This window comes from Diadema setosum, chromosome 15, assembly GCF_964275005.1.
Source record: "Diadema setosum chromosome 15, eeDiaSeto1, whole genome shotgun sequence".
In the NCBI taxonomy this organism is placed as follows: Eukaryota; Metazoa; Echinodermata; class Echinoidea; order Diadematoida; family Diadematidae; genus Diadema; species Diadema setosum.
Genome location: NC_092699.1, coordinates 28,683,535 through 28,709,849, shown reverse-complemented (window position 1 = coordinate 28,709,849; position 26,315 = coordinate 28,683,535). Strand labels below are relative to the sequence as shown.

The following is a 26,315-nucleotide window of genomic DNA, read 5'->3' as shown; positions in this document are numbered from 1 at the left end:
TTTCATATTTTCTGAAAGAGCGGGTCTTCTTTTATATTATGCTTAAATTTGGTATCATAAAACGGGCAGGAAAGTGTGTTTTTTTTAGCAGTTTATCTCGAACATTTTTGGTAGAATAGTGTGATTAGGTTTGTCTTAAGAATCCCTTTTTCATTTCTGAAAAACCTTGTCCACACTCTTCACTTTCAACTCTAATAACTTTTGAAAGGATAGTGGTACTGCTTTGAAAGTTGGCATTAATTATGGACAGAATGTGTTAATGAGGCATGCTCAATTTCACTTTAATTTGATAATCCCTTCATTGTTGTTACTCTGGTGGTTTACTTCCTGTTTTTTGTCCCATTCATCGCACAGCCAGCACGGTTTGGTAAAGATTAAGCGCTTGAATAGACACTGTACTTCAGAGCCTCTTTTCTCAGTTCACACTTTTCATGAGTTTGTGCTTTCTTTCCAATATTTAGATAGGTTAGGAGAGTCCATTTGATTTGAGTTATACATCATTTTAAAGCTAAAAGTCTTCTTTTTCAGAATATGGTCTTAACTAAAAATTCATGTCTGGCGACTTTTTGTTTGTTTTGAGGTGCAGGGTCACATATGTGAAAGATTTAAAAGAAATGTTGGAAAAAAATGTGAATTGATGATCATACCTTTGCACCTTATCTCGAAAGAACAAGAACTGGTAAAAGGCAATTTTGTTCAATAGCTTGATATGAAGGTGGAAAATGAATGAAAATTCAATCTTTAGGTCTCAAATGTATCTTGTGTAATAGAGAACTTGAACTTATCCATTGTATCTTATGTTTTGACCAGCTTTTAGAACTGTTTATCTAGGTTAATGCCATACTACTTATAAAAAAAGAATGAACTGGGTATATATTTCATAAGGGTGTTCAAGAGTTAGGGATTGTAGAAAAAAAGACCTCTTTTTGTACTATGGATAGTATGAGTGCAAAATACTAGAAGTGTCATATTTTTAATCTACATGGGGAGAGGGCAGGGGGGGGGGGCAAGCATGCACTCTTTAATGGGGTCAGAAGCTGGCTAATCCTCAAACGTGGCAAGGTATTGCTTGATCAGTCAAGTGGAATGTTTTTTGAAGACACTGCGCTGTGAGTGGATGGGGCCAAAGTGGACGAGAAGGGAGATGAAACACCATTGCTGAGTGAGATGCTAAAGAGATAGAGGTACATACTTTTTCTTCTCATTTTTAATGGGGATGTAAATCATTTGATATGGCCACAATTGATATCTTCCCTATTATTTACTGAAAACAGAGTTGAAAATAGTCTGCATAAAACACAACACATGATGTTCATCATGTTTGTGTGTTCACATATGTTTAGATATTACAAACAGAAATGTGCACTTTATGTGTGTGCTTTTTCATATGGTGAATCTTTGCACATTAAGATTGTGCCTTGGATTGCAATACATGTAGGTCTATTCATGCCCACTGATTTTAAAATGAATGAATCATCAAAACTGTTAACTTATCATTAAGATTGATCAAAACACCTCAAAATAGCTCCAATCCCTAAAACTGATTCTGGTTTGCATCTCTGTCTTTTACGTTTCATTCCTAATTTGTTATGCGGCGTTGGAAACGTGGAAGTGTTGCACAAGACTTTTGCAGCCACAGCAGGAAAATAGCTACACTCCTCGCATAAATGACAAATGTGTGAAACCGGTGTACGGTCGCCTCAATTCGTGAGACACTTCTGCGTCCATATGGTACCAATTTGACAATTTGCTAAGGCAAGCCTTGTTGCAGGAGGCGTCCATATGGCAAACTCTGGGAGGGTTTTGAGTGAACGTCAACAAGTAAAGAGTGGAGGGAGTGCGAGGGAAGGGGGGCTGGAATAAGACGAAGAAGCCGATGCCACGCTAATTTAATTAATCAGTGTGATCGGGGGCTGATGCATTTCTGATGGTTTACTCTGTCTGCCTTGAAAAGAGAGGTGACACACACATACACAGAGACACACTTCATACAGACAGGACATACATGGTTCCCACCCACCATAATGCGCGCACACACACACACACACACACACACACACACACACAAACACATTATTTCCTTACAGGCGCGCACAAAAACATAGACACATTACATACAGGACACATGTGGCTCTCACACACCATAATGCACACACACACACAACACACACACAAACAGACATGCAGACACCCACGCATACACAGACACACCCCCGCACCGAAATGTACACGCACACACACACATACACACAAACACACACTCGTGTATTTACGCACGCACACACAAAAACCCTGTGACGCACAGACCTATTTATACTCACAATCTGCAAGTATGTGCCAGCGTGCATTCTGCATGCCTAGCTCGGCAACGCACAAACGGCCACATATTTATGCCTTCTCACGTTCTGCCATGTTCGATGTTAACCTCCAGTTTGTCATGCCGCCAGCTCTGCTCCAATTGGCCAATTTGGGTCCCATCTAATGTATTAAATTCATCACGGGTTTATCAGCTCCACATTGTTTACGTCATATATTATATCATGTGACATACAGTTCCAGTACTGTGATGCACAAAAATCCTGAATAACAACCTATGTTTCAAGAAACCTGTCTAGTCCTTTTGTTGATTTTTTTCAATCTTTGAAGAAAGGGGACAAAATGACTCATTGTTTATCTGGTATATCTGTTTTCTTTATTTCTTTATATCTTTTTTTCATATCTATTTATCTCTCTCTCTCTGGCTATCTCTCTCTATCTATATATCTATCTTTTTCTTTGTTTATCTATCTATATTTCTATCTACTATCACTTTTTTTTTCTATCTATCTATCTCATCTTTCTGTATATCTATCTCTCTCTTTCTCTCTACATATATTTCTTTCTACTATCACTCTTTTCTCTATCTATATATCTTTCTCTGCATCTATCTCTCCTTTATTTATCAGTCTATCTCTATGTAATATCTCACTCTTTTTCTATTTACCTATCTCTTTATGTTTTCCTTTCTTTATCTTTCTGTTTATTTCTCTCTTTCTCTATCTCTCTCTATATCTCTCTATCTCTTCATCCATCAATCTGTCTATTTTCTCTCTCTCTATCTGTCTATCTATCTATCTATCTGTCTGTCTATCTATCTATCTACCTTTCTATCTATCTGTCTGTCTATCTATCTATCTATCTATCTATCTGTCTATCTATCTATCTATCTATCTGTCTACCTGTCTATCTATCTATCTATCTATCTGTCTATCTATCTATCTATCTATCTGTCTACCTGTCTATCTATCTATCTATCTATCTGTCCGTCTATCTATCTATCTATCTATCTACCTGTCTATCTATCTATCTGTCTGTCTATCTGTCTATCTGTCTGTCTGTCTGTCTGTCTGTCTATCTATCTATATATCTATCTATCCATATATCTATCCATCTATCTATCAGTCTATCTGTCTCTTGTTTTATAGATGTATATGTCAGCACCATTGTATTGTATGATTCATTTATTGAGGGTTGTTCACATTCCAAAGACACTCACATGCCAAAGTACCATATTGCAGCATGTAGTCCTTTACTTTTAATCAACTCATGTATACTTTTTCTCTTACCGAGATATCTATCATTCCACATCACAATTGCAACATTTGTCAACAGAAAGACATATTATCAATAGTTTTTGGTTGGGTTTTTTTTTAACAAAAAAGAAACACTTTGTGGTATTGAATGAACTATTTTGTCAAATAACAATTGTATAAGACAACAATATATTGAGAAAAAATATTTCAGCAAGTATGTACTTTTTTAAAATGCTTGCAGATCACAATTATTTCATGTGTAGGGTAATTCCAATTGTATCCTTGCATGAATAGAGAACTTGGTATTCTACTTATTTATAGTTGTCTGTGTGTCTCTTTGTGTGTCTGTTAGTCCATCTATCTATGCGATAAGAAACTGCCCCCATCAACACAGAATGCAAATTTTTTTAATTTCATTTTTTGTTGGCACAATATTATCTGCAAGGATGATTTTGAATGCCATTTGGGCCAGTATGTAAATTGTCTTACCCTCATCATCCCATACTATGCATATCATGTGTTCTTGTAATTCCTATTTAGGAATTTTATTTTCAAAGCTGTATCTGTCGCCACCAATGTATTCTCCCCATCTTTACTAGTAGTTTGTGAGTATGAGTTGGAAGAGTGCAGCAGAAAAAGTCAAGTTTAAGGAGAAGGAACGGACATATTTTCTCATTGTTTTTAGATAGGAATAGAAAATGCACATCACGCATCACATTTACTGGGGGGATAGCATTAGGCCTGTTTTAAATGAGATTGTGTGAGGCTGATGCTACACATGTACAATACAGCCGAACCGATGTCAGTGGCCACGTACGACGTGCCTTGTAGAGCTGTGTACTGTGTGGATCGAGGTGCGGAAGCAGCGAGGGGTTAGCTCATCGTCATACTAATGGAGACCGGGTGTACAGTGTTTGCTGTGTGTGGCGCTGAATGGTGTCGGCGTTGGGGCGTCTATTTGATGTGCATTACATCGGTTAGGGGCTCCGTCTCCTTGTAAATAGACAGGGTTTATGATTCATCACACCATCCCTTTCATATATCTTCTTCCTCTCTATATTTCTATATATCTCTCTCTATATCTCTTTCACAGACACGCATGCACGCACGATATATCTATATACCATATGTTATCTCTTTCTCTTTCTTTTTTTCTGCCTCGTTATGTCCTTCATTTTGTTAATCATGTCTCTTATTCTGTGCCAATCTTGTGTCATTTGCTGTCCAATGTTTTCTAAATATTTTGCATGAACATAATGTCAAAAGTAATTGCCCTTTGCACGAGACCCCTGCCTTGTTCTGTCACCATAATTCTCTGTTGATATCTCTCTTTCTTATTCTTTCTCTCTTTATCAATCTATCTGTGGTTTCACCCTTCAGTCATTCACTATCCCTGTCCATCTCACGCCAACTTTGCACTGTCATCACATACATAGTGTATATATTGTATATCTTTTCTGTATGATCCTGTGCTCTTTCTACCTACACTGTACCTCCATTGAATGTTTCTCTTTTTCTCCTACAACAGTATCTCCACTTCCCCCCCCCCTCCCCCCCCCGACAATATCTCACTGTTTGTTGATTCTTTTGCTTCTTTCCTGCTATCTTTTTAATTTCTCTTCTTTTTCTAGACTAATATATAATAATCTCATTGTTTATGTCTGTTTCTCTCTGTCTCTCCTTGTATATGTCTGTATCTTTCAACTCTTCTGACACTATGTTTATATCTCTTGTATCGGCTGATCCTCTGTATCTTTCAGGATTCAGTACAGGGGGTGCTTACCCTAACACGCTGAGGACTAGTGCGGAGTAAACTCGGGCAGGTGTCTTTGGAAGATGCGTGTTGTAGCCAAAATCAGCTTACCCTCAATGGGCTAATATACAAATAGTCCCCATGCTGTAATATTGTTGTCAGCATACAAGTCACGTATGCAAGGCATGATTGCAAGTATACTCATGACTAAGTGGTACATCTGAATTGTAACCAAGGCTATTGCTGTAATGTACTTGCCCGGATTGTCATTTAGGCAAGGGCCTTGTGCTGTTTTAAAGGTAGGGAATCCCATTTGCATGCCTTAAATGAAGAGTTGTGTAAACACAGCGGTATGTTGAAGAGAGTATCATTTTAGAAACTCCCATAAAGTTTTGAAAGTTGAAGGTAACATTTAGTACATTTTTATTGACCGTTAGATTTTGAATTGAATTTTTTTCGGGGCTCACCGTAAATTCCAGTACATTACTAGGCTACCTTTGCAGACCCATGCACTGCATGTGTGTCCATCATGTATATTTTGTGAATAAAGTTCATCAAAACTTACAAACATTTCTATATACATTCTTGCCATACACTGTATATGTTATTACATCAGTTCTTATACTTTTAGATTTGTGTTTATAGATAAAAAATACAGAAGACTGCAACAAAAATGCTTAAGTGTGGCTGACACACAGAACTACTGAGTAGTTGAGTTTCGTGCATTATTCAAATTGTAGATAACTGTTGACTTCCAAATTTCTAAGCAGTGGCCTAAACAAGTCCCCTGAGGTTCATATTTAATGTTTTGCTGCATTTTGGGAGTTCTGTAAAAGGTATCCCCTACCTTTAACACTTTCTGTACCAGGGACTTTGGACAGTCTGTACAATGCTATAGGGTTCACTGTGGCAGTCAGCAGTTGCAGCATTCAAAGGGTTAGCAGACAAGTGCCCATTTATTTCACTTGCCCAACAATATTGTTTTCAGTTGCCCTTGGCAACCAGAAAAGTGGTTTCATAGCACCATAGAGAGGGAGATGCTAAAGATAGTCAGCAAGGACACATATATTATTCACAAGGACATACGCTGTTGTAGTACTCAAACTGACATAAAGGGACACAAATGGCTCTCATTCCTCAATGTCATCAACTCCCTTCCTTCCATATACATTTTAGTTACACCATTGCCTGTATAGCATTAAAGGCATTATCTATGGTTTGCAGATGAAACAAAAATCCACCTTTAGTGCTTCAAAATAGTTTTAGAATGTGAGTTGGGGATAGAAACAACCGCGGTAAAAATTTTAACCAGTATAATCAGTGTTAAGTATTGTTGAATATACAAATTGTGAACAATAGTTATAATGAAATTGTTTCTACACTAAACCATCTGCAGTTATGGTTTATTAAGAAAAATAATGATATCTATTGAGATTTTATACTTCATTGCAAAAAATCTTATATGGTCAGATTTTTGTGATACAACTGACCTACACATATATGCATCAAATGTGGTAGTTCGAACATTTTTTTTTTAAATCACTGCTCGCAGTAACAAACAATACCATTAACAAGTAACCATCACATGGATGTACAAAGGTGCTAACTTGAATATGTTGCACTTGTTGTTGTTGCTCATGTGTAGGTGTAGAAAACAATAATAGGCAATGATCATTGGAGTCATGCTTTTGCAGCTTGCTGTTGTGCTTGTGCAAACTACCAAGTTAGGCTTGCAGCAACAACAACAAAAAAAAAAGAAAAAAAAAGTCAGATTCTGTTATATCATTTGTTGGCAGTGTGCATACATATGGTGGGAAACAAACTTGAGGTGTGTATTATTAACTCTCTTTCTCCCACATTAATTTCCAGCCCATACATGTATGTATGTGTGTGAAATTTGTGCACATTTGACTTATTGTCACCGAAATGGTTAAAGGAGTTTTGCCATTAATCAAGTTTCATACATGATTGCATATTCCCCTTCACACTTACAGGCCAGTGAAGAAAGAAAGAAACACACAAACCAAAAATTATTTCATTCCCTACAGTGGTGCCATGCTTATGAATGGAAAAAAAAAAACAAATTTGTGCCCTGTGTCATTCAGGTGAAAGCTTTGTGTTATCAGAGAGGGTTACTTGACTGCATCTTTCTTTATTTGTTTTTGTCAACAGGCCAGCAAGAAGAAGAAGAAGTCCGATTTCATTCCATACCGCGACTCTGTGCTCACATGGCTCTTGCGAGAGAACCTCGGCGGCAACTCAAAGACGGCCATGATCGCGGCCCTCAGCCCGGCCGATATCAACTACGACGAAACACTGAGTACTCTCAGGTAGGTTTTATTTTTTTTTTTCAGTGACTAGGCTTGGTCTTAAGCAGGGAGGGAGTGGGCAACGTATTACTTGTACTTCAAGAGCTATGGTAGATTAATGGGAGGCTTTTTGATAGGATGGTAGTTTCTAAGAGAGGATTCATGCATCATGTTAATGTGTAACTCTCCTTTTTTTTTCCAGAGTTAAACATCCTTTTTATAGAGAATTAAGTGAGATAAAACAGATTTTATTTGATAGAATCATACAAGTAGTTTCATGATATTTTTCAACAAAGTAATTACTCTGTTGGTGTTTTTTTTTTTTCAGTGTCTGGATATGAGTATTAAAATGACCTCGGGAGTGTATTTCCCAATCGACAAGTCATTGCAAACATCAAATCGTAAGAGTGGGACTAAGTCACCAATTAAGAAATCGGCTAGGGAATTTCTGCAATGTGATTGGTCAGTTGCAGTGTGGTCATTTCTCACTGACTGCATGCATATTTTCCTTCCACATATGCCGCTATCTATAACCATGCATCTGGTAGTTACAGGATGCATGATTTTCCATGTTTTGTCATATTTTAAAGAATTTTGACCCATTTTATAAAACAGGTGACACACAGTTTTTCCCCCCTTTTCGTATGGGTCACTAGGAATTGTGCACACGCATTACCTCTGCATTATCTGAACCCGCAAGGCATAGCCACCATGAGTTCATACAATTCAGAGGTACTCATTTATGTATATACCTGTCAGTCTACTGCTTCGCCGTGATAATAGGGCAGTGTTAATCAAAGGAAGATATGAATACAGTGTTGTCGTGGGAGACACACTTTCCATCATGGTGTCATAGCTGCGTATTGTAAGTCTCCAGCTTCTCTACCTCCTAAAAACACCGCAGGAAAATCTTTCATCTCGGTAAACATGATTGAGACTCGGGCGGCTAATGCATATGACGTGACGGCCTTCACTCGACCTCTGTAACCTTTCCATTAGCCGCGGGACTTGACGGTTTCTATTACGTCAACAATAACCCAAAACAGCTCTATGTACATGGTATTATGTGATCCATACCCAACTTGGGTTTCGCTTACTGTGGAAAAACCCTAAAGGCAGAGCTTTTTTTTTTCCTTTACTCTAGAGAATTATTCAGAATAGCAGTGTGAGAGGGAAAGGAAGTTATAAAAAGTAAAAAGATGGCTAGATAGATAGACAGGAAAAGAACAAATAGAGTGTGTAACAGAGAAAATACAAATGAGATGGATAAATGAAGAACAAAACTGCAAAAAAAATGATTGCGAGAGAGGAGTGAGGGGGGGGGGGTGAGTGGGAGAAGAGACAGAAAAAATATCCTGTCAGAAACATGTTTACTCCAAATGCGAGCCTGTATGCTTTTTGATACTGAAACCAAAGTCACACTCGTGAGGATGAAGGGAGGGTTCACAAACTCTTTAAAGTCAAATCGCATCAGATGAGCAGTTTATCTCTTCCACTAATGATCTGCCCCCCAAGCTACGATGTAAAGAGACCGGAAAGAAGAAGGCTATGATGTTCATGATTGCGATGTATCAACTAACGTCCTTTGTCAGGAATCCTCTCCACTCTCATCTAATGTCGCACGCTCTCCGCGTGATTACACAAAACGAGATAACAAGTGCTTATGGCCCTGTAATTGAAGCAATTGAATTTTAGTGCTGTACTGCTGTCTTGTTAACAGTAATTGCATGGTCGATGTTTAATTTCTTTTATTTTTTATCTGCAATGCAGAGTGTAGCGCCAAAATCTTTGACAGGTCGCCATAAAAGCTAGACTAGATGGGATAATGTAGATTTATTATGATATCAAATTGCATTTGTCATATTTAGACCAAAGCATTGAACATTGTGAATAACAAACAAAAAAACACGCATTCGAAGGTGTCAGTAGTAACATTGTACCCCCATATCAAATCATGAGTTCCCACGCACATTACAAAAGTTGTATGTGTTTTATATTATGAAAGGGATATTGTAAAGACAAAGCCCCTTGCTAACATTTGCAGATGGAAAAAAAAACCCACAAAACAAAACCTAGCTTTACTGTTCAAGATAGTCCTAAAAAGAAAAAAAAAAGAATTGCAGTTTGTTTGTTTGTTCTATATTCATGTCTATATTGGGATATCTACAATCGTATTCACATTAATACTATTCTTTAGTGGGTCTGCAATAACAAGTACAATAACAATAATGCACCCAGAGAGTCCTTACTGTGCTTTATTCGCCAAATTCCACACACACACTGGAGTGCTTTCTTCTCCATTATTGGCACAGATGTCTGGAAACTAATCATCAATGAATAGAGATTGCTTAATCCCCCTAATCCTATTGCATCACTGTGGTCTTCCCATTGGCCTGAAGCCACTGCCACACATGGGTGCATGGAATACTTTTACAACTCAAATTTGGTTAGCAATTTCAGCTGATTAACAATATTTGAAATGGTATCCTGTACACTTCTATGGAAAAAAACTGCCACATGAAAGTTAGTTAGTGTAGCAGTGGTGTAAAAATGCATAGCAAATCACGATGCTATACCAGGAAAATTATTCCTTGGAGTGGGCATGTGAAGCTACAACTCCATCAAGTTTGGATCAATTGCTGAATGCTGATGGAAAAGTTTGGCAAGTTAAGCCAAGTGGCTGAGCAGGTAAAAGGTTACATTGTAAATGAAATAATTAACTCGTTGAGGACGGTTTGATTTTGCTACAACACATCTTTCCCATAGAGGCTTGCCTGAGTATACTCGGGACTCGTCCTTAACGGGTTAAAAGCTTGACTTTGCTTTGTGTTAACATCTATCACAGGTATGCAGACAGGGCCAAGAACATCGTCTGCAAAGCGGTGGTCAACGAGGATCCCAACGCCCGCCTCATCCGCGAGCTTAAGGAGGAGGTCAACCGGCTGAAGGTCATCTTGAAGACGGAGGGCATCGACGTCGACACCAACAACCTCAACAGCTACGTCAGCAACGTCAACGCCGCCCCAACACCTAGCATCTCCATCCCCAAGAAGATTCCGATGCCGGTGAAAGAGGACGCCATCGACAGGTTAAAGGTAAGGCGAATGGACGGTGAGGTGAATGTGCGGCAACGTCACTCTTGCTCGACACCAAACACTGTGCTCCAGCAGCAGTGTTTTGTGATAGTGTTTAACGCTGCATACTGTACAGTGTCGGATGACATTGTGTTGGAGTGTACAATGTATCTGGTGTAGTGTGCCTTATTGCACGGTTGATTGTAGTGAAATACACTGTATGACAACATTCTATCCCTGACACCAAGCACTGTGCTGCTGGAGGGCAGTACAAGTATTTAGTGTGCTATACTGTGTGTCACACGTTGTTTGATGACATAATTTTGTACATGTCTGCGCACAGTAGTGTAGCTGGTGTTGTGTAGTGCCTTGTGAATGATGTTGTTCATTGTAATGTACAGTGTAGTATGAAGTATCTTGTAGTGTAGTGTAGTGTAGTGTAGTGTAGTGTAGTGTAGTGTAGTGTAGTGTAGTGTAATTGAGTATGGTGTGATTTAATGAAGGGAGATGTTAAGCACTTTTGGTATGGTGCATTTGAGAGCAAACACCTGTCATGCATCCTGGCTGTGTACATTATTTATATCACATGAATGTGACCGAACATCATGACCAGGCATCATACGGTGTATGTTACACTGTAGAGGAATATTACCAGGTGTTGGAATAATTTCAGTCTCATTTTGGACTTTATGGACATGTGAAGACAATTGGAGTCAAATGCCCCTTTAATTATGCCGTACGTCATGTAAGATCTGAGTCTGAATCTACAGAGTTTCAATCTTACACACCAAATGGCTGCATCTCCTTTTGTGTGCATGTGAGCAGAAATTTATGACACATGAGATGCATTGTGAATTTAACATGTAACCCTGACCACAGTGAATGAACACTGTTTTAGAAGTGTAGAAGATGCACATTAATTCAAAACTACAGTCAAAATTCTTACATGCATTCCATGGGAATACTTGGTACCTGCTGTGCTGGTACATTTGCAAACTGTGACATGTGCATATTCCATGCAAGAAAGCTGACCTTTCACCTTTGACCCTTCTCTGCTCTGCAGGAGTCAGAGAAGCTTATCGCAGAGCTGAATGAGACATGGGAGGAGAAACTAAAGAAGACAGAAGCCATCAGGTTACAGAGGTCAGTATAGGTCATTGACCCCAAATGTCATTTCCCCCTTTGTCTTTCATTATCATCAAAGTTCTGTATTTAACCTATCTTTGTGTCTATATGAAAAGTTTGTTCGCAAAAACCGATAAGTCCATTTTTAAAGATTTTGAAGTACGGTCTCTGTCATAAAGTACAAAATAATACCTTTTAAGTGATGTATTGGTCACTACATATAAAGGTACATTTTTGAAGTTATGATCAAAAGAAGCAAAAATTTTCTTATTATTGTCTTTATTGTTCTTGACCTTTAATTGCAAATATCTCCATTTGGCAAATATGGACTTATTGGTTTTTGCGAACAAACTCTTCATATATACCCTTTAACTATTGTTTTCTCTTCAGTACTACAAGTATTGATGATTTAGGACATGGATAAATGGGAGAGATTTTGTGCCATTTCTATTTATATGAGATACATGTACTTTGAAAACAAAGTGATTATCATGAATAATGAGTGGCTTTGTGAAGCCAGTAATCTTGGTAGATTTGGGACCCGAGCTGAAGGAGATTAGTGTTTTGTTTTCGTGTGTTTTGTTTTCCATGTTTTTCTTTCTTTTTCTATCCATGTAGTATATGGAGAATGATATAACACAAGGATATTTTGTGGAAAAAATGCATTTCGTGAACGTTCATCCTTGAATAATGTCCTGATGTAACATTTTAATGGATAGAGATAATCATGTTTTGAATTTACTCTACTTTCTTCAAAGTTTGAACAACTGCAGAGTTCTTCTGTATTAGTTTATTTAATTCTTCAATCTGCATAAAAGCAACAGACTTGTGTCTGTTTGTGCAAATTAACTTTTCAAACATTTTCAAATGTTCTTATTGAGTCACTCTAAAAATTTTGTTTCATATTGTTTCCCTTGTGTCAAACAATTCTCTTTTAAATGCAGCAAATGGGATGAGTGATACGCTTGTCCCTACTCAATGCAACTCTTCAGTGTCTGTTTGTACCCTACAAATTGTTATACCGTGTACGCCATATACATTGTATTTTGCAGGGTTATTATTTTGCAATTTTTGTGACGTCAGGTGATATTCGCAAATCAAAAACACACAGAAATGTCAACTCTGATCCCAGCATGAATACACATACAGGCTGTAGAGTGTTATGCAGTACATCGTACATGAACAAGGTGCATGATAATAGACCTAGGTCTTGGCATGTCAACTGTGTGAATGAATACACGCACTTCTTCCTGATAATCAGCAAATTGTACCCATTTCTCCATCCATTGCTGTTGTCTGAAATTCCTGATTCAAGAAAGATTAGACTTCAGTGTACTTGATATCAATACACCGTACATGTCTATACACTGTATTGTAATCTGTAATTTTCTCATCTGATCTCCCTCGACCTCATTACCTCTCTTGACCTTGTGACCTCTCTTGACCTCATGACCTTCCTTGATCTTGTGACCTTTCAGGGAAGAGATGCTGGCAGAGATGGGCGTGGTCATGAGGGAAGATGGGAACACCGTGGGTGTCTTCTCGCCAAAGAAGGTAAGGATATCTCATCTCCATAGATACCGCTCAGGGAATAGTGACTGCTTCAAGATACATGTGAAAATGTTCTGCCGAAAGAAAGGATACAGACGACAAAATGTCTGTTGTAGTGTGGAAAACCAGATGAAGAAAAGCTGGGCATTCACTGGGAACCCTGGATTATGGGACATTTTGTGATGATGATTGTGTAGACAGTAAAGATTCATAGGGCGAGTAGAAGAAGTAGTTATGGCATTCTTATCACTACAATAAGTGCTACAATATTAGTAATGTTGTGTTGATGATTGTAATGATAATAAAAGTGATAAAAATAATAGCAGCAACAACAGTGATGCTGGTAACCATCGTTATTGTGATCGTGGTGATGATGGTGAAGATGATGATGGTGATGATGATGACGACGACGATGATGATTAAGATATTTCTAGAAGCGTTGTGCCCGTTGCTGTTGTTGTTGAGAACATTGAAGGAAGAGAATTAATAGTATTATGTTGCTCTTTTGTGCCACCTGCCGTAAGAAATTTCATACATGATCAATATTGTAGTCATCAGGTCTCTTCACTCTTTACACCCAGCAGGTTTGTCTGCTAGTAGCAAAATTGCTAAGACTTGTTAAAATTGATTGATCAATCACAGACTCCTCATCTTGTGAATCTGAACGAAGATCCGCTGATGTCCGAGTGTCTCCTGTATCACATCAAACCAGGCATCACGAGGTAACGGCAATGTAGCTCTACTTCTTACACTCATCTCCAAAGCGCCATGGAGCTCTCAAGCAGGAAAAATAAAAGAACACAAACAAAAATTTGTGCATACCCACTGTACCTTACAACGTACATAGCAACTCATTGTATTGAATTGGCATCATGCAACATTCATGATTTGTGTTATGTTGCACAGTTGTGCACTTCACGTATAATTGTGAATGTGTGCACGAGGGGTCAATATAAAAACAAAAAACAAAAACAATTTACCATTACTAGTGGTGCATGATCTGTTATGCACTGTTGTAGACTATTGTACTCTTAACCTGTTGAAGACTAATCTCAAGTGTACTTCACAGGCAAGTGTCTCTTGGAAATGCATGTTACAGCAAAATTGGTTTGTCCTCAATGAGTAAATATATAATCGACCTTCATGAAATTCCATTTCACTTTGGCCCGTGGCCATTTTGGAAGAAAATTGCTCTTGTGTTGTTGTCTTTTATTATAAATTGTCATGCATATAATGTAATAGAGTGCATAATATAAATGACGGACTATTAACATCACATTGCATAAGAAATTGTGAACATCAACAGATTCTTTGACTTCAGTGTCATACATATGATCTAGTCTAATGTATGAAAGACATCATGCACTGTTCACATTGTAGTGCATGAAATATATCCATCAGCGGCAGATTCATATGCACTTCAGTGCCATTACAGTCATGCATATAATCCAGTGTAGTGCATCATAGATCATGCAGTATGTACCTGATATTGCATTCAGTTTTAATACAGGTAAAATGAGAAAATTTACATCAGTTCTACACCCTTATAAAACTGCATCATATATATACCTCAGAAGTAATGATTTAGAGATAGAATGAAGATCTCATATTCCTGAAAAAGGAGAGGATTTACATTCTTTGCCAGAGACATCAGACAGTGTGTACAATACTATGCAGGGCTTGTGTGTTAATCGACACTAAAAACACACAAAGGGTTAAAGGACTGGTATCGTTTTGGTTGAGAAGGGATTCAGGTTTTGACTTTCTGCAAGATAATAAGAAATCACTTATATGAAACATTGAAGACCATACAATTCCATGAGGAACTAAAAGTTTATTAGATGAAAATTGATTTAGAAATGGCTGAGATATCAAAATACAAAGTAAAACAAATTGCAACCCACCTTTTATTATAACCACTTTGTTTGTGGATATCTCAGCCATTTCAAAACTGATTTTCATCAAATAAACTTGTAGTTCCCTGTAGAGTTGTATGCCCTTTATTATTTCATCTAAAGTGATTTCTAATTATCTCACAAGAAGGTAAAACTAAAATCCCGATTTCAACCAAACTACACGTAATGTATAATCCCTTTGAATCAAACTCCTCCACCTCAGGGTCGGACGCACTGATGCCAACGTGACCCAAGACATCCAGCTCAGTGGCTCCTACATCAGTGAGGAACACTGTATGATTGAGAACAAGGATGGCCAGGTCACACTCATGCCCTTCGACGGATGCATGTGCTACGTCAATGGCACCAAGATCACAGAGCCCACCGTCATCAATTCAGGTGCGTGGGACTATTAGGACTATGATGCCCAATATGTGGGATGGGTTGTATTGTCTCTATTCATCGCTGTTTTTATCCTGAAATAATGCACAGTCATAAACTACAGCATCTCTTTATCAATCTATCCTATAATCTAATCATCAATCTATGAACCCTTAGGCGATCATTCGACTTATGCGAGGTTGACTTGAACAAGGTTGACTGTATCTTGCTTTACGGAGCCACCCTACACTTGTTTTGCTTCGTCTTCAAAACCTGCAGGATACCGCATCATCCTGGGCAAGTACCATGTGTTCCGCTACACCAACCCGGAGCAGGCCCGGCAAGAGAGGGAGCTCTCCCAGCATGAGATGCCGATGACCGAGGCCGACGGCAAAGGCCGGGAGGAGGTCGGGGGAGGAGGAGGAACCGTCTCCAGTGGGAGCCGGGGCCAGGGAGATGGCGGGGACAGCGACAGCGTGACGGGCGTGGCGGCGCCCAGCAGCCCCACCGTGGACCAACAGGAGCGACACGACTGGGCCTTCGCCCAGAACGAGCTCCTCCAGCTGCAGGGCATCGACATCAAGGAGGAGATGGAGAGGAGGTAAGTGTGTCAGGTTGGGAAGGCATCCATTCACCCATCACATCAAACAAACGTTCACCCACTACGGGACAATGCACTACAGATGCATTGCCAGTAGGAAATGATCTTCAATGGTAAAAAGGCATTCATACATCTTGTGTGCAGAGCTTTAATGTGTGGTGAATTGAATGGACCACAGCAGTCACAATAAATGAAGTAATCAGGGTAGCTGGGGTAGAAGTAACCTTCCCTGTTATGATTGGAATCTTTACAAGATATTCAAATTTGATAAATTGAGTGTTGCCACAAGACATGGGTTGGGCTTTTCAGAGAGATAGCTGCCAAGTGTTGTGTTTTAATGATTATTTAGTACATTTTTCTTCACCAAAAGGTAAGCAAATTTGTTCATGGAATTACGCTGGGCATTTCTCAGTTCCTGCAATTTTCACTTTATTGAACTGCAATTTGTGTTTTGCCTCCAACATGCGTATTTTTACTTAGCGTATGATTTGTACCTACAGAGGTTGGTAACCCTCAAGAACTGCCTTGTTTAATTAATGGTACAAGTGTAGTAATATTGTGCACACAACCTTCTCATGTCACCGCCATTACCACTGGTACTAATTTTGTATTCAAATTAATTCTTGCATCGAGTTGTTTCTTTAAATGCAGCTGATTGACAAATTGCCCTACATTGACGTAAATAAGCACTGACTTAATCAGTGTTTTAGTAGTAGCCATGATAAAAAGTCATGGCCAACTGGATGCGAGCATTCATTAATTTAAATAAATGCGCAGTACCCGCTGCATGCTGTAAGGATTAGAACCAGCACTGGCTGCTGGGTGGAAGCTCGGTGGTCTAGTGGATAAGATGCCTATCTGGTAATCAGGAGATTGTTGGTTTTATTCCAGCCCGAGTATTATGCCCATGATTTTTTTTTTATCATGGCTAATACTAAAACACTGATTAATTCAGGGTTTATTTGCCAAGATGTAGGGCAGTTTGTCAATCAGTTATACTTTTGTGTTTTCTTTTTTTTTTCACTAACCAACATCTTGTGCCAACAGTGTGATATGTGAAAGGTTTTTTTTTTTTGTGAAGTCAAATCAAACAATTCAAAGAAACAAATGAAACAAACTGAACAAATCTTCTGCTATTAGACTTCTTGCCATGGAGATGCAGTACAAGAAGGAGAAGGAAGAAGCTGACCAGCTGCTGGAGCAGCAGAGACTGGTGAGAACTGAATGCTCCTTTCTCTCTGGTAGACCCACTACTTGCTTCCCGCAATCCCCCCCCCCCCCCTTTCCTGAACATATCAAATATTGTTTACTGTTGAAATGTGATGACTCCAGCATATAAATCAAAACTAAAAAGGAAATGTGCACATATTGTGCTCCCTGAAATTTTTTCTCTGTGGACGTGGATATATCTGAGGTACTTCCAGTACTGTGTCAACAGTGAATGAAAGTGAAGATCGGAGATTGTTAACACATGCGACCAATCTCAAAAACTTTATAAAGTTTGCACAGGTTTCCACTTCTATAGCACAGCGCACTCCCGTTGTAACGAAGTCCTCAGGACCGGCAGTTTTCTTTCGTTAAATTGAAATTTTGTTACAGCCAAACAGTAAAGTACGTAAATGTACACGTATATAGACGATGATTTTTTTACCTGAATTTTTACTTGGTTGTAATGAGCTTTTCATTATAACCGTGTTCAGGACGGTCGTGATTTGGCAAAAAGGTGTATGTCTGCCGTTTTACAGCGACTACAAAGCCGAGAAAATCGACTTTAAAGTTTTGGCAGTTTCCTTGACCGTAGAAGCCACCTAAACTGTGCAACGCTCAGGGATTCAATTCCATGATTTAGTATACACTTCAAATTTCATTTCCTGATAATTTTCTTGCATCTAACTTTAAAGAATACTTCAGAATTAGCACTTTTAGCATGTTTAGAGACATACACCTTTTTGCCAAATCACGTTTACAGGGACTGCGACCCACGCTATTTTGGCAAAAAGGTGTATCTTCACATACACCGTAAGAAATCATGCATTTAACTTGGCAAAAAGGTGTATGTATAGAGATACACCTTTTTGCCAAATCACGTTTACAGGGACTGCGACCCACGCTATTTTGGCAAAAAGGTGTATCTTCACATACACCGTAAGAAATCATGCATTTAACTTGGCAAAAAGGTGTATGCATAGAGATACACCTTTTTGCCAAATCACGTTTACAGGGACTGCAACCCACGCTATTTTGGCAAAAAGATGTATCTTCTCATGCACCGTGAGAAATCGTGCATTTAAGTTGGCAAAAAAGGTGTATGTATAGAGATACACCTTTTTGCCAAATTAAACGATAACAAAATATGCCAGAGATTTTGTAGGGAGAAGGGTGTATGTGAGACCATTTCTAATCAAACGTTAACTCTTGACAATCTTTACTTCATTATTACAAAAAGATTTAAAAAATAACAATAAAGAAAAATATCAGGATGCACAACTTGTTCATCAAACATAGAAAAATGTGCGCAAATTACAACTCACCCTAGAGTCTAAATATTAACAAAACATGGTCTCATGGATATGCATGGTTAAGGATTACAGCTGAAGAATTTTTCTTCTTCCTTCTCCTCCCTTTTTTCCAAAAACTTCTACTTCCAATGAGATGATTCATCATATTTTTTGCTTTGTGCCCCTTTTTTTCGACAAAAGGTTCGTTTGTTTTCTCTACTGAATGCTTTAGCAAACAAAGAGGCAGTTGTTTGCACATCATGTATCTGTTCTTAAAAACGCAGTTATCATGCTGCTCCCAATTTTTGCAATAAATTCAATAAATGTGAAAATTCAGGTAGGATCATTAACTGTTTGCATCCACTGAGCACTTTGAGCAGTACATCCAAGTATCATTTCCAAAGACAGGGACACATCTTTCTCTAGACCTTTGTGTGTAACTTGCACTAAATGTCTGTTAGGTAACAGCCCCATACGCATAGCGTAATGGGTAGCCGATCTTACAGTCACACAGCACACCATTACACTACAGCCCAGTCGCTGTACATGGTACGTCGCGACAGGGCTGTACGCGCGCGACCACCAACCACTAGGAGAGCGACGTAATCATATTACGATAGCTTTGAATTTTGATACTTAACATCATTTTTGTCACCTCAAACTCAACGAGTATACTTTTCAATATTTACTCTACATCTGATGCTATCAGTATTCAAATGTACGCAATGAAACTTACCGAAATTGATCATCATATCCAGCATGTCCACACGGTACACAATCTTTCACGCCAGGCCTAACTATACACAGCCCAGTCGCTGTATGGTACGTCGCGACGTACATTGCCATGTACAGCGACTGGGCTGTGTATAGTTAGGCCTGGCGTGAAAGATTGTGTACGGTGTGGACATGCTGGATATGATGATCAATTCCGGTAAGTTTCATTGCGTACATTTGAATACTGATAGCATAAGATGTAGAGTAAATATTGAAAAGTATACTCGTTGAGTTTGAGGTGACAAAAATGATGTTAAGTATCAAAATTCAAAGCTATCGTAATACGATTACGTCGCTGTCCTAGTGGTTGGTGGTCGCGCGCGTACAGCCCTGTCGCGACGTACCATGTACAGCGACTGGGCTGTGTATAGTTAACTATGTACAGGCTTCTACAGTTACATGCAGTGCACAGCACGGACAGTGCAGGGATCACTGTCATTTTGAAGCGTAGAGAACTCTCATCCCACAGCCACACTTGCCGGAAAAGCTGTCATTTCAACAGAAATGCTAGATTTTACGAATCTGCGCATCTAATGGCATAGAAGTGGCCATAGAAGTCTAGGACAAACGTTAGATCTGAACTTCTAGATATTAGGTTCTATCTACTCACCGACTAGCAACAAGGAGAAACTTCTGCAGTGCAACGGGCTGCCAGTTTTAAGTCAGGAGCATGGCCCGCCACCGCACCAACCGGTGAAACGGTACACATACATGCCAGCAGCACGTATAAACAAGAGTATATAATATACACAGAGTATAAAAGATACACCTTTCTGCCTTATCATACTTCGCAACTATAATTCATGATTCATTCGGCAGATGGATGTATCTAAAGATACACCTATCTGCCAAATCTTTAAGCGCTCCCCAGCGTGCACGGTTAGAGGTGTATCTAGAGATACACCCTTTTGCCAAATCATGTAGTTCTCTATCCTGGTACGTCATTGTACGTCAAGGGTGTATGTAAAGATACACCCTTTTGCCTAATCAAAAGCAGGAAAATTGATAAAATAATACAGAGATAGCCCCAAGTATCTCGGAAACAAATGATCGATGACTTACGAAAGTTGGTCACATGAAAATTTCGGCATCGAAAACCCCCCAAATGGTAAAAACCAAAAACATGATATTTTTCAGACATACACCTTTTTGCCAAATCACGACCGAGGAGTGCACTGTACTGCACTTCTCATCTTCTGTTGCTAACGGTAACATTGCCTTCCTACGCCCCACGCAGGACTACGAGAGCAAGCTGCAGGCCCTTCAGAAGCAGATGGAGACCCAGTCGCTCCTGTCGGGCCGGTCGACGCCCGGCGACCTGAGCTGCGAGGAGGAGGAGGACGATGGTCTGGAGAGTAAGTTGCTGACCATCCTGTTTCTTGCCGTCTTGTTCTGGTACATCTACTACTTCTCCATGCTTATCGTCTCCCTCCTCTTCCTCCTCAGCTGCTACCTTGTGCTCATGACGGAGCTCAGCTGACAGAAGGGGAAGGGGAGGGGGCCGGGGCGGGAGCCGGGACCGGGGCCCGGGAGCGGGAATGGTGACGGGCGGGGCAGTGGGAGATGGTCCGAGAGTGGTATCGGGCAGCGGGAGGATCCCGAAGGGGGGAGGGAATAGGTTTTGAAAATGGGATTTTGACCTTGTGTCCAAAACACCCCCCAATGTCCATGACGTGTGTCTGATGTGTAATTCTTAATCGAGTGCATGTGATGTGTTAGTTACTGCCCTCCCCCCCCCCTTTACTGCCCTTACCACCTGCCCTATTTGAATGTTAATGAGATATCAAATGCTCCTTTAATAGTCTTCCAGTCAGATGAGAAAGGAAACTGGTGGATATATTTCCCTCCAGTCATTGTCACACAACAGTCGCATGATTCGGTTGTCGTAATGGTCTTTTTGAGGATATGCCGCAACTTGCCGGTTGACCATATGCCCACAATCCTTGTGTTGATTTGACTCAGTCACCTTCGATGCCTCTTCCAAGAGCCTTGGTACGGAAGAAAATGATAGCATGACAACATGTCATCAGCAAACTCCCAATCACAAAATGCTCTTTCACTGATTACTCTTGCCACCATGAAAGGTTTTAAAGGCACCGAGTGTATGACGTCCCCGAGCTTTGATAATAACCTTGTGTTCTTGAGGGACACACAGGTTGAAAACTTTAGACCTTAATCTGAGGTTCTTTCTCATCCTCCCCAAACTGAACACAAATGCCTTGTGGTTATGATCACTCTGTTTAGACTGAAGCAATTTGTACATCACAAAGTTAACAGGTTGAAGACTAGTCCTCAAGTATCTGACAGGTGTCTATGGGAAATGCATATTATAGCACTCAGTGGGTGAAGAGAAAATCAAATGAGGGCTTCTACCATCACTTCCATCATAAGGGAAAGTTTGAGGAATTTAGTTTTGGAAATGATCAACAGTGAGTTGAAAGATTAAGATATTGGTATATACAGCCTGCCAACCACCAAGCAAGCCTGATGGCAAACTATGTTAGTACATGTAAATTACTAACTCCCAAGTCAAAGCTGTACAGTTATCCAGACTGCTTTACACTGCTTTACACGAGTGTCTTATTAAAATTCAATAGGAGAAATGAATTGAGCGAGATACAAAATGCCCACATGTCAACATGAAGAGGGTCCATTTTGCTCAAAAGAAAATACAAATTGTGAACTTTGTGAACTTTGTGAGATCATGGCTACTCACTTTGTAAATGGTATGTTGAAGACAAGAATATTTACAATTTTTGGCACTAACTGAAGTGCAGGATAAAAAGGATATGAACAGTTTAGAGGATAGTTGTACTAAATTGACCAATGGACAAAATTTAGGCCATGTGATATTCATGTTTAGGATGAAGCTGTTGATAAATGAAAACCTGTATATTTGGGCTTTGTATTTAGGCATCTGTAAAGAAAAGTTGTTTTGATGGTTTTTGTATTTATTTATCATTCTTTGGGCAAAGCCTTCAATTGTGAGTGTAAATGAAAAAAAATGTAAAAGAGGAGATGACACTTGTGCTATTGAGAAGGATGAGAACTGTCAGTATTAAAACTAATCTGGATAGTGCTAACCTGTAACATGTAGGGAAAAGGATGTGCCATGCATCACATCAATGAGGGGTGATCGTAACTTGGGAGCCAACAGGTTAAGGATTGATCGGTGTAAAGGGGAGGTGATAGGAAGTTTGCCCAGGAGTTAAAGATGTCGGATGGAGATGAACGAATCAATGACGATCGTGTGAAGCCATCTGAGATTTAGTATGAGATGTGGGTTTAGATTGAAGTTATGTTTGGTTTTATTTCGTGCAAACTATTGCCATGTTATTTCACAGGACCAAAGATAGTCTGCGTAAAACTGTCTACATGTGTGGTGAACGACGTGATTGCGTGCCGTATATATATTTCTACAATGTGTATTTTTGAAGTGGGATGTTTGCCGTCTGTGTGTCATATACATGAAAATCAAATGTAGCGCAATTCAAAGATCATATTACGAGTCTGAAAAGTGGAAAATAATTGTACATGTGATGTCTAATGTGTGTGTTGTCCGTCCCTAATGTCCCAAAGTGTGTATTCCATCTCTTTTATGTTTAGAGTAGTTTCGGATCAGCATTGCTTTTTGTTTTCCTTGTACAATGTATAATGTGTATAAAGTTTTTGTCGATTCGTCGTCTGATTCTCATCATGCTCTTGCTTAAATACCTCTTTAGCCGCTCCTAGTTTTCAAACCAATTCAAAGAATGTACAGGTGTAATTGTATTCATTATTTGTATCAAAATCTTATTTCAGTTTTTCAAACACATTATCATTGTCTACTTCATCAAATTATGATATTTGCACAATTATGTTTATTTCATTTGAAGTCTGTATTCATATAATCATATATATTCCCTTACTTTCAATATTTGTATGATATGAAGCTGTGGAGTCGCTATGCAAGTCAGTAAATCATGAAGTTAATGACTGTATGAATTGCTGAAGTGATGATTTCCATCAAGTATTTATGTTTGAGATGAGTTTGTTGATCAAGGGAAATTTTAGGCACTTGACATACTCGTTGCCTGCATGTGATCTGTCCTGGAATATATTCTGTTTATTTATTTATCATTTTTTTTGGTAAATATCATGATCTATATTATTACCAGTGACTGCTCACAGTGGCAGTAAACAAACATTAAAGGATTGACAAAATACAAGACACCTTAAGTCTGGGAGGGCAAGTAACAGCACAGACCAAAGGTAATAATTTGTAGGAATATAGAAAATAAATTGGTTTACATTTGTCTTGTTAGAGACACTCATATCTTTGTGAGGGCAAAATTTTGCATATTTTTGTTTTTCGTTAATGCCCATTCCAATTGTTTAATTGATTCATCTGGAAAAATAAGAAAAAATCAGGCAATTTGTATTGAAAAGAATGATTAATACCAAACTTTAAAATGACCTAAACTGATTCTGTTATCAAGAAGGTGAACGGGAAGCAAAACAAAATCCCCGTTTGATGGAAAGTTTGTTGACCTCTGGGGACAGTGCAATATAGTGATGATGTCACACTCTGGTACCGGTTTAACACATCAAACCTCATGTCTCTGTTGATGTGCTATTAAGAGGCTGTCGAATATTCCCCTTCAGCAGTCAATCTGAAATCTTTAGTGAAGAACAGCTGGTGCTTTAGTTTAAAAAAAAAGAAGAAGTAAGAGTAATGCTACAATGTACATCAGTATGTGTCTTGTCTCTTCAAAGCAAAGGGATAAATGGAGGAACATGGTGTTATTTATGTGTTGGGTGTTCAGAAAAATGCGTACTGTATGGTATAAAGCATTGATAGTGAAATACAATTATTTGCTACTATCATGAGACTTGTGTTACGCTTACTAATATGAGACAATGCAAGGTAGATGCTGATTATGAAACAGTATAAAGACTGTTCGTGACCATTTTTTCTGTCCAAACACGCATTTGCCTTGCAATCAGTGGAGTTATATGCTTCAGTTTCTTCGTCAAAGTTCAATACTATGATGATGACTATGAATATTGATAAAAATTTATTTGGCAAAAAAACAAACAAACCAACAACCAAAAAGAGTCCTTTTAAAGCAATTCCTTTTACATGCATACAGGACTTTAAAAGTTAAAAGAATTATTTTCTCCAGTCAACCCATGCATGAATTCCTACTTTATTTAATTGAATAAAACTATATACATATTAAATATTTGAATGATGGCTTACAGAGAAGTGCACCAACCAGGTCACTTGATGTTAGCTTAAATATTGGATGCAGTGATTTACAGTGATAAAACATCACCTGGGATAGGATAAAATATACCTCCTTGTTTATTGCATTGCAGATTTTTTTATATATATATATTTTTTTTTTCGTTTTTATCAAGACTGCATTTCACTAATCTTTATCCAGTTTTACTCAATATATACACATTGACTTGCAAAGTGTGGTGACAAATGGTCTGATGAAGGTTGTAACATTGTCTACTGATGTTTAGATAGGATGTTTTGATAGGAAGTGATATATTTTGTGACTCTGTGATTCTGTGCTTCTGTTCAGGGGTTTAAGTGGGGGTGGGGGGGGGGGGGGGGAGTGGTCTAGTAAAGCCATTGCCAGCAGGTACTTGACTGGCCCTAGACACAATGCTTTGGAGGTATCAAAATTTCATAGGGGATGGGTAAAGATGTACATGTTATGTACCTTGCAATACAAGGGATGCCTGCTCATTGAGTGTAACACATAGCGTAAATGTTTCTCTGTCCGCTAATCAATTTTTTTTTCTTCTCTTTAGTGGAATAAAATGAACGGAAAAGTGAAAATTTCTCAAAATGAAAAATTGAATGCACCAAGTAACTGGGTTTCTATCAGAGAATGCTCTAACTACAGAATGCTCTTGTCCATCAAGTGTTGTGGTGATAGGCAGTTTTAAAGGTCTTTAGATTTTTTCTTTCACAAATTTCTCCACATGTTTTCCTGTTGATTTAAAATTTACCATGTACTTCTGGTTCTATGTCCTGTTGATTTCAATTCATATCTGCCTTCCTTAGTTACAAATCTTCTTAAGAACATGTCTCAGCTTTCTGCATTTACTTGTCATATATGTTACCAACGTGGTTTTGATCATTTAAGCGATTTTATATCATTTTAGGTACTGGATTCATTAAGAAACACTTTCATGATTTTTTTTTTTCCGTATGTTTGTAGGAGGAAAGTTTGCATTGTTTACTTTTATATAAGTGCAATATTGCTGTGTAGTAGGTGTTACAAACAATGTGTATATGTATCGTTGTGCAGATGCCTTCTTGTAAGATATGAAAATAGTTGTAATGTTGAATGGATGAGAGTTTAGAGTGAGGTGATGTCAAACCAAATGCCACGATCTTAAGTTCTTCTATGAAGACTTCCAACTGCTGTACTCCATGTGTCTGTTCGATATGCTTCCTCATTTTTGATACATCTTGTTTACACTATTCATATTTCTTACGCCAGTTTGTACTCGACATCTTATAAGTTGTGATGATAATTTGCCGAATAGAACACTCTTTATTGTGTTAGGTTGGTCATTGTTTTTGAAACAAGACATCTACTCATCCCTCATGTGGCCACAGTTGAACTCGTTCTCAACTGTAACGTCTCAATGATGTGCACTCAGACTACATGTAACGTATCTCTTGTTTAAGTATATGTGACCTAAGACAACCATTCTATACCCTTCCTTATTCATTGATCAGGGAATGTTCATCATGGGAACAACAACAACAACAA

General features: G+C 38.7%; 1 protein-coding gene across 1 annotated transcript in view; it reads left to right on the top strand.

The window, feature by feature from the left end:
- The window catches only part of LOC140238972 (kinesin-like protein KIF1A), a 167,408-nt gene that overhangs the window by 87,291 nt on the left and 53,802 nt on the right, over window positions 1-26,315 (top strand). Inside the window, exons 10-18 of the mRNA XM_072318867.1 lie at window positions 7,498-7,655; window positions 10,480-10,729; window positions 11,772-11,851; window positions 13,312-13,387; window positions 14,027-14,106; window positions 15,503-15,678; window positions 15,940-16,261; window positions 17,402-17,474; window positions 20,771-20,888. Coding sequence (XP_072174968.1) covers window positions 7,498-7,655; window positions 10,480-10,729; window positions 11,772-11,851; window positions 13,312-13,387; window positions 14,027-14,106; window positions 15,503-15,678; window positions 15,940-16,261; window positions 17,402-17,474; window positions 20,771-20,888 — 1,333 coding nt within the window. The remainder of the gene's footprint in view (window positions 1-7,497; window positions 7,656-10,479; window positions 10,730-11,771; window positions 11,852-13,311; window positions 13,388-14,026; window positions 14,107-15,502; window positions 15,679-15,939; window positions 16,262-17,401; window positions 17,475-20,770; window positions 20,889-26,315) is intronic.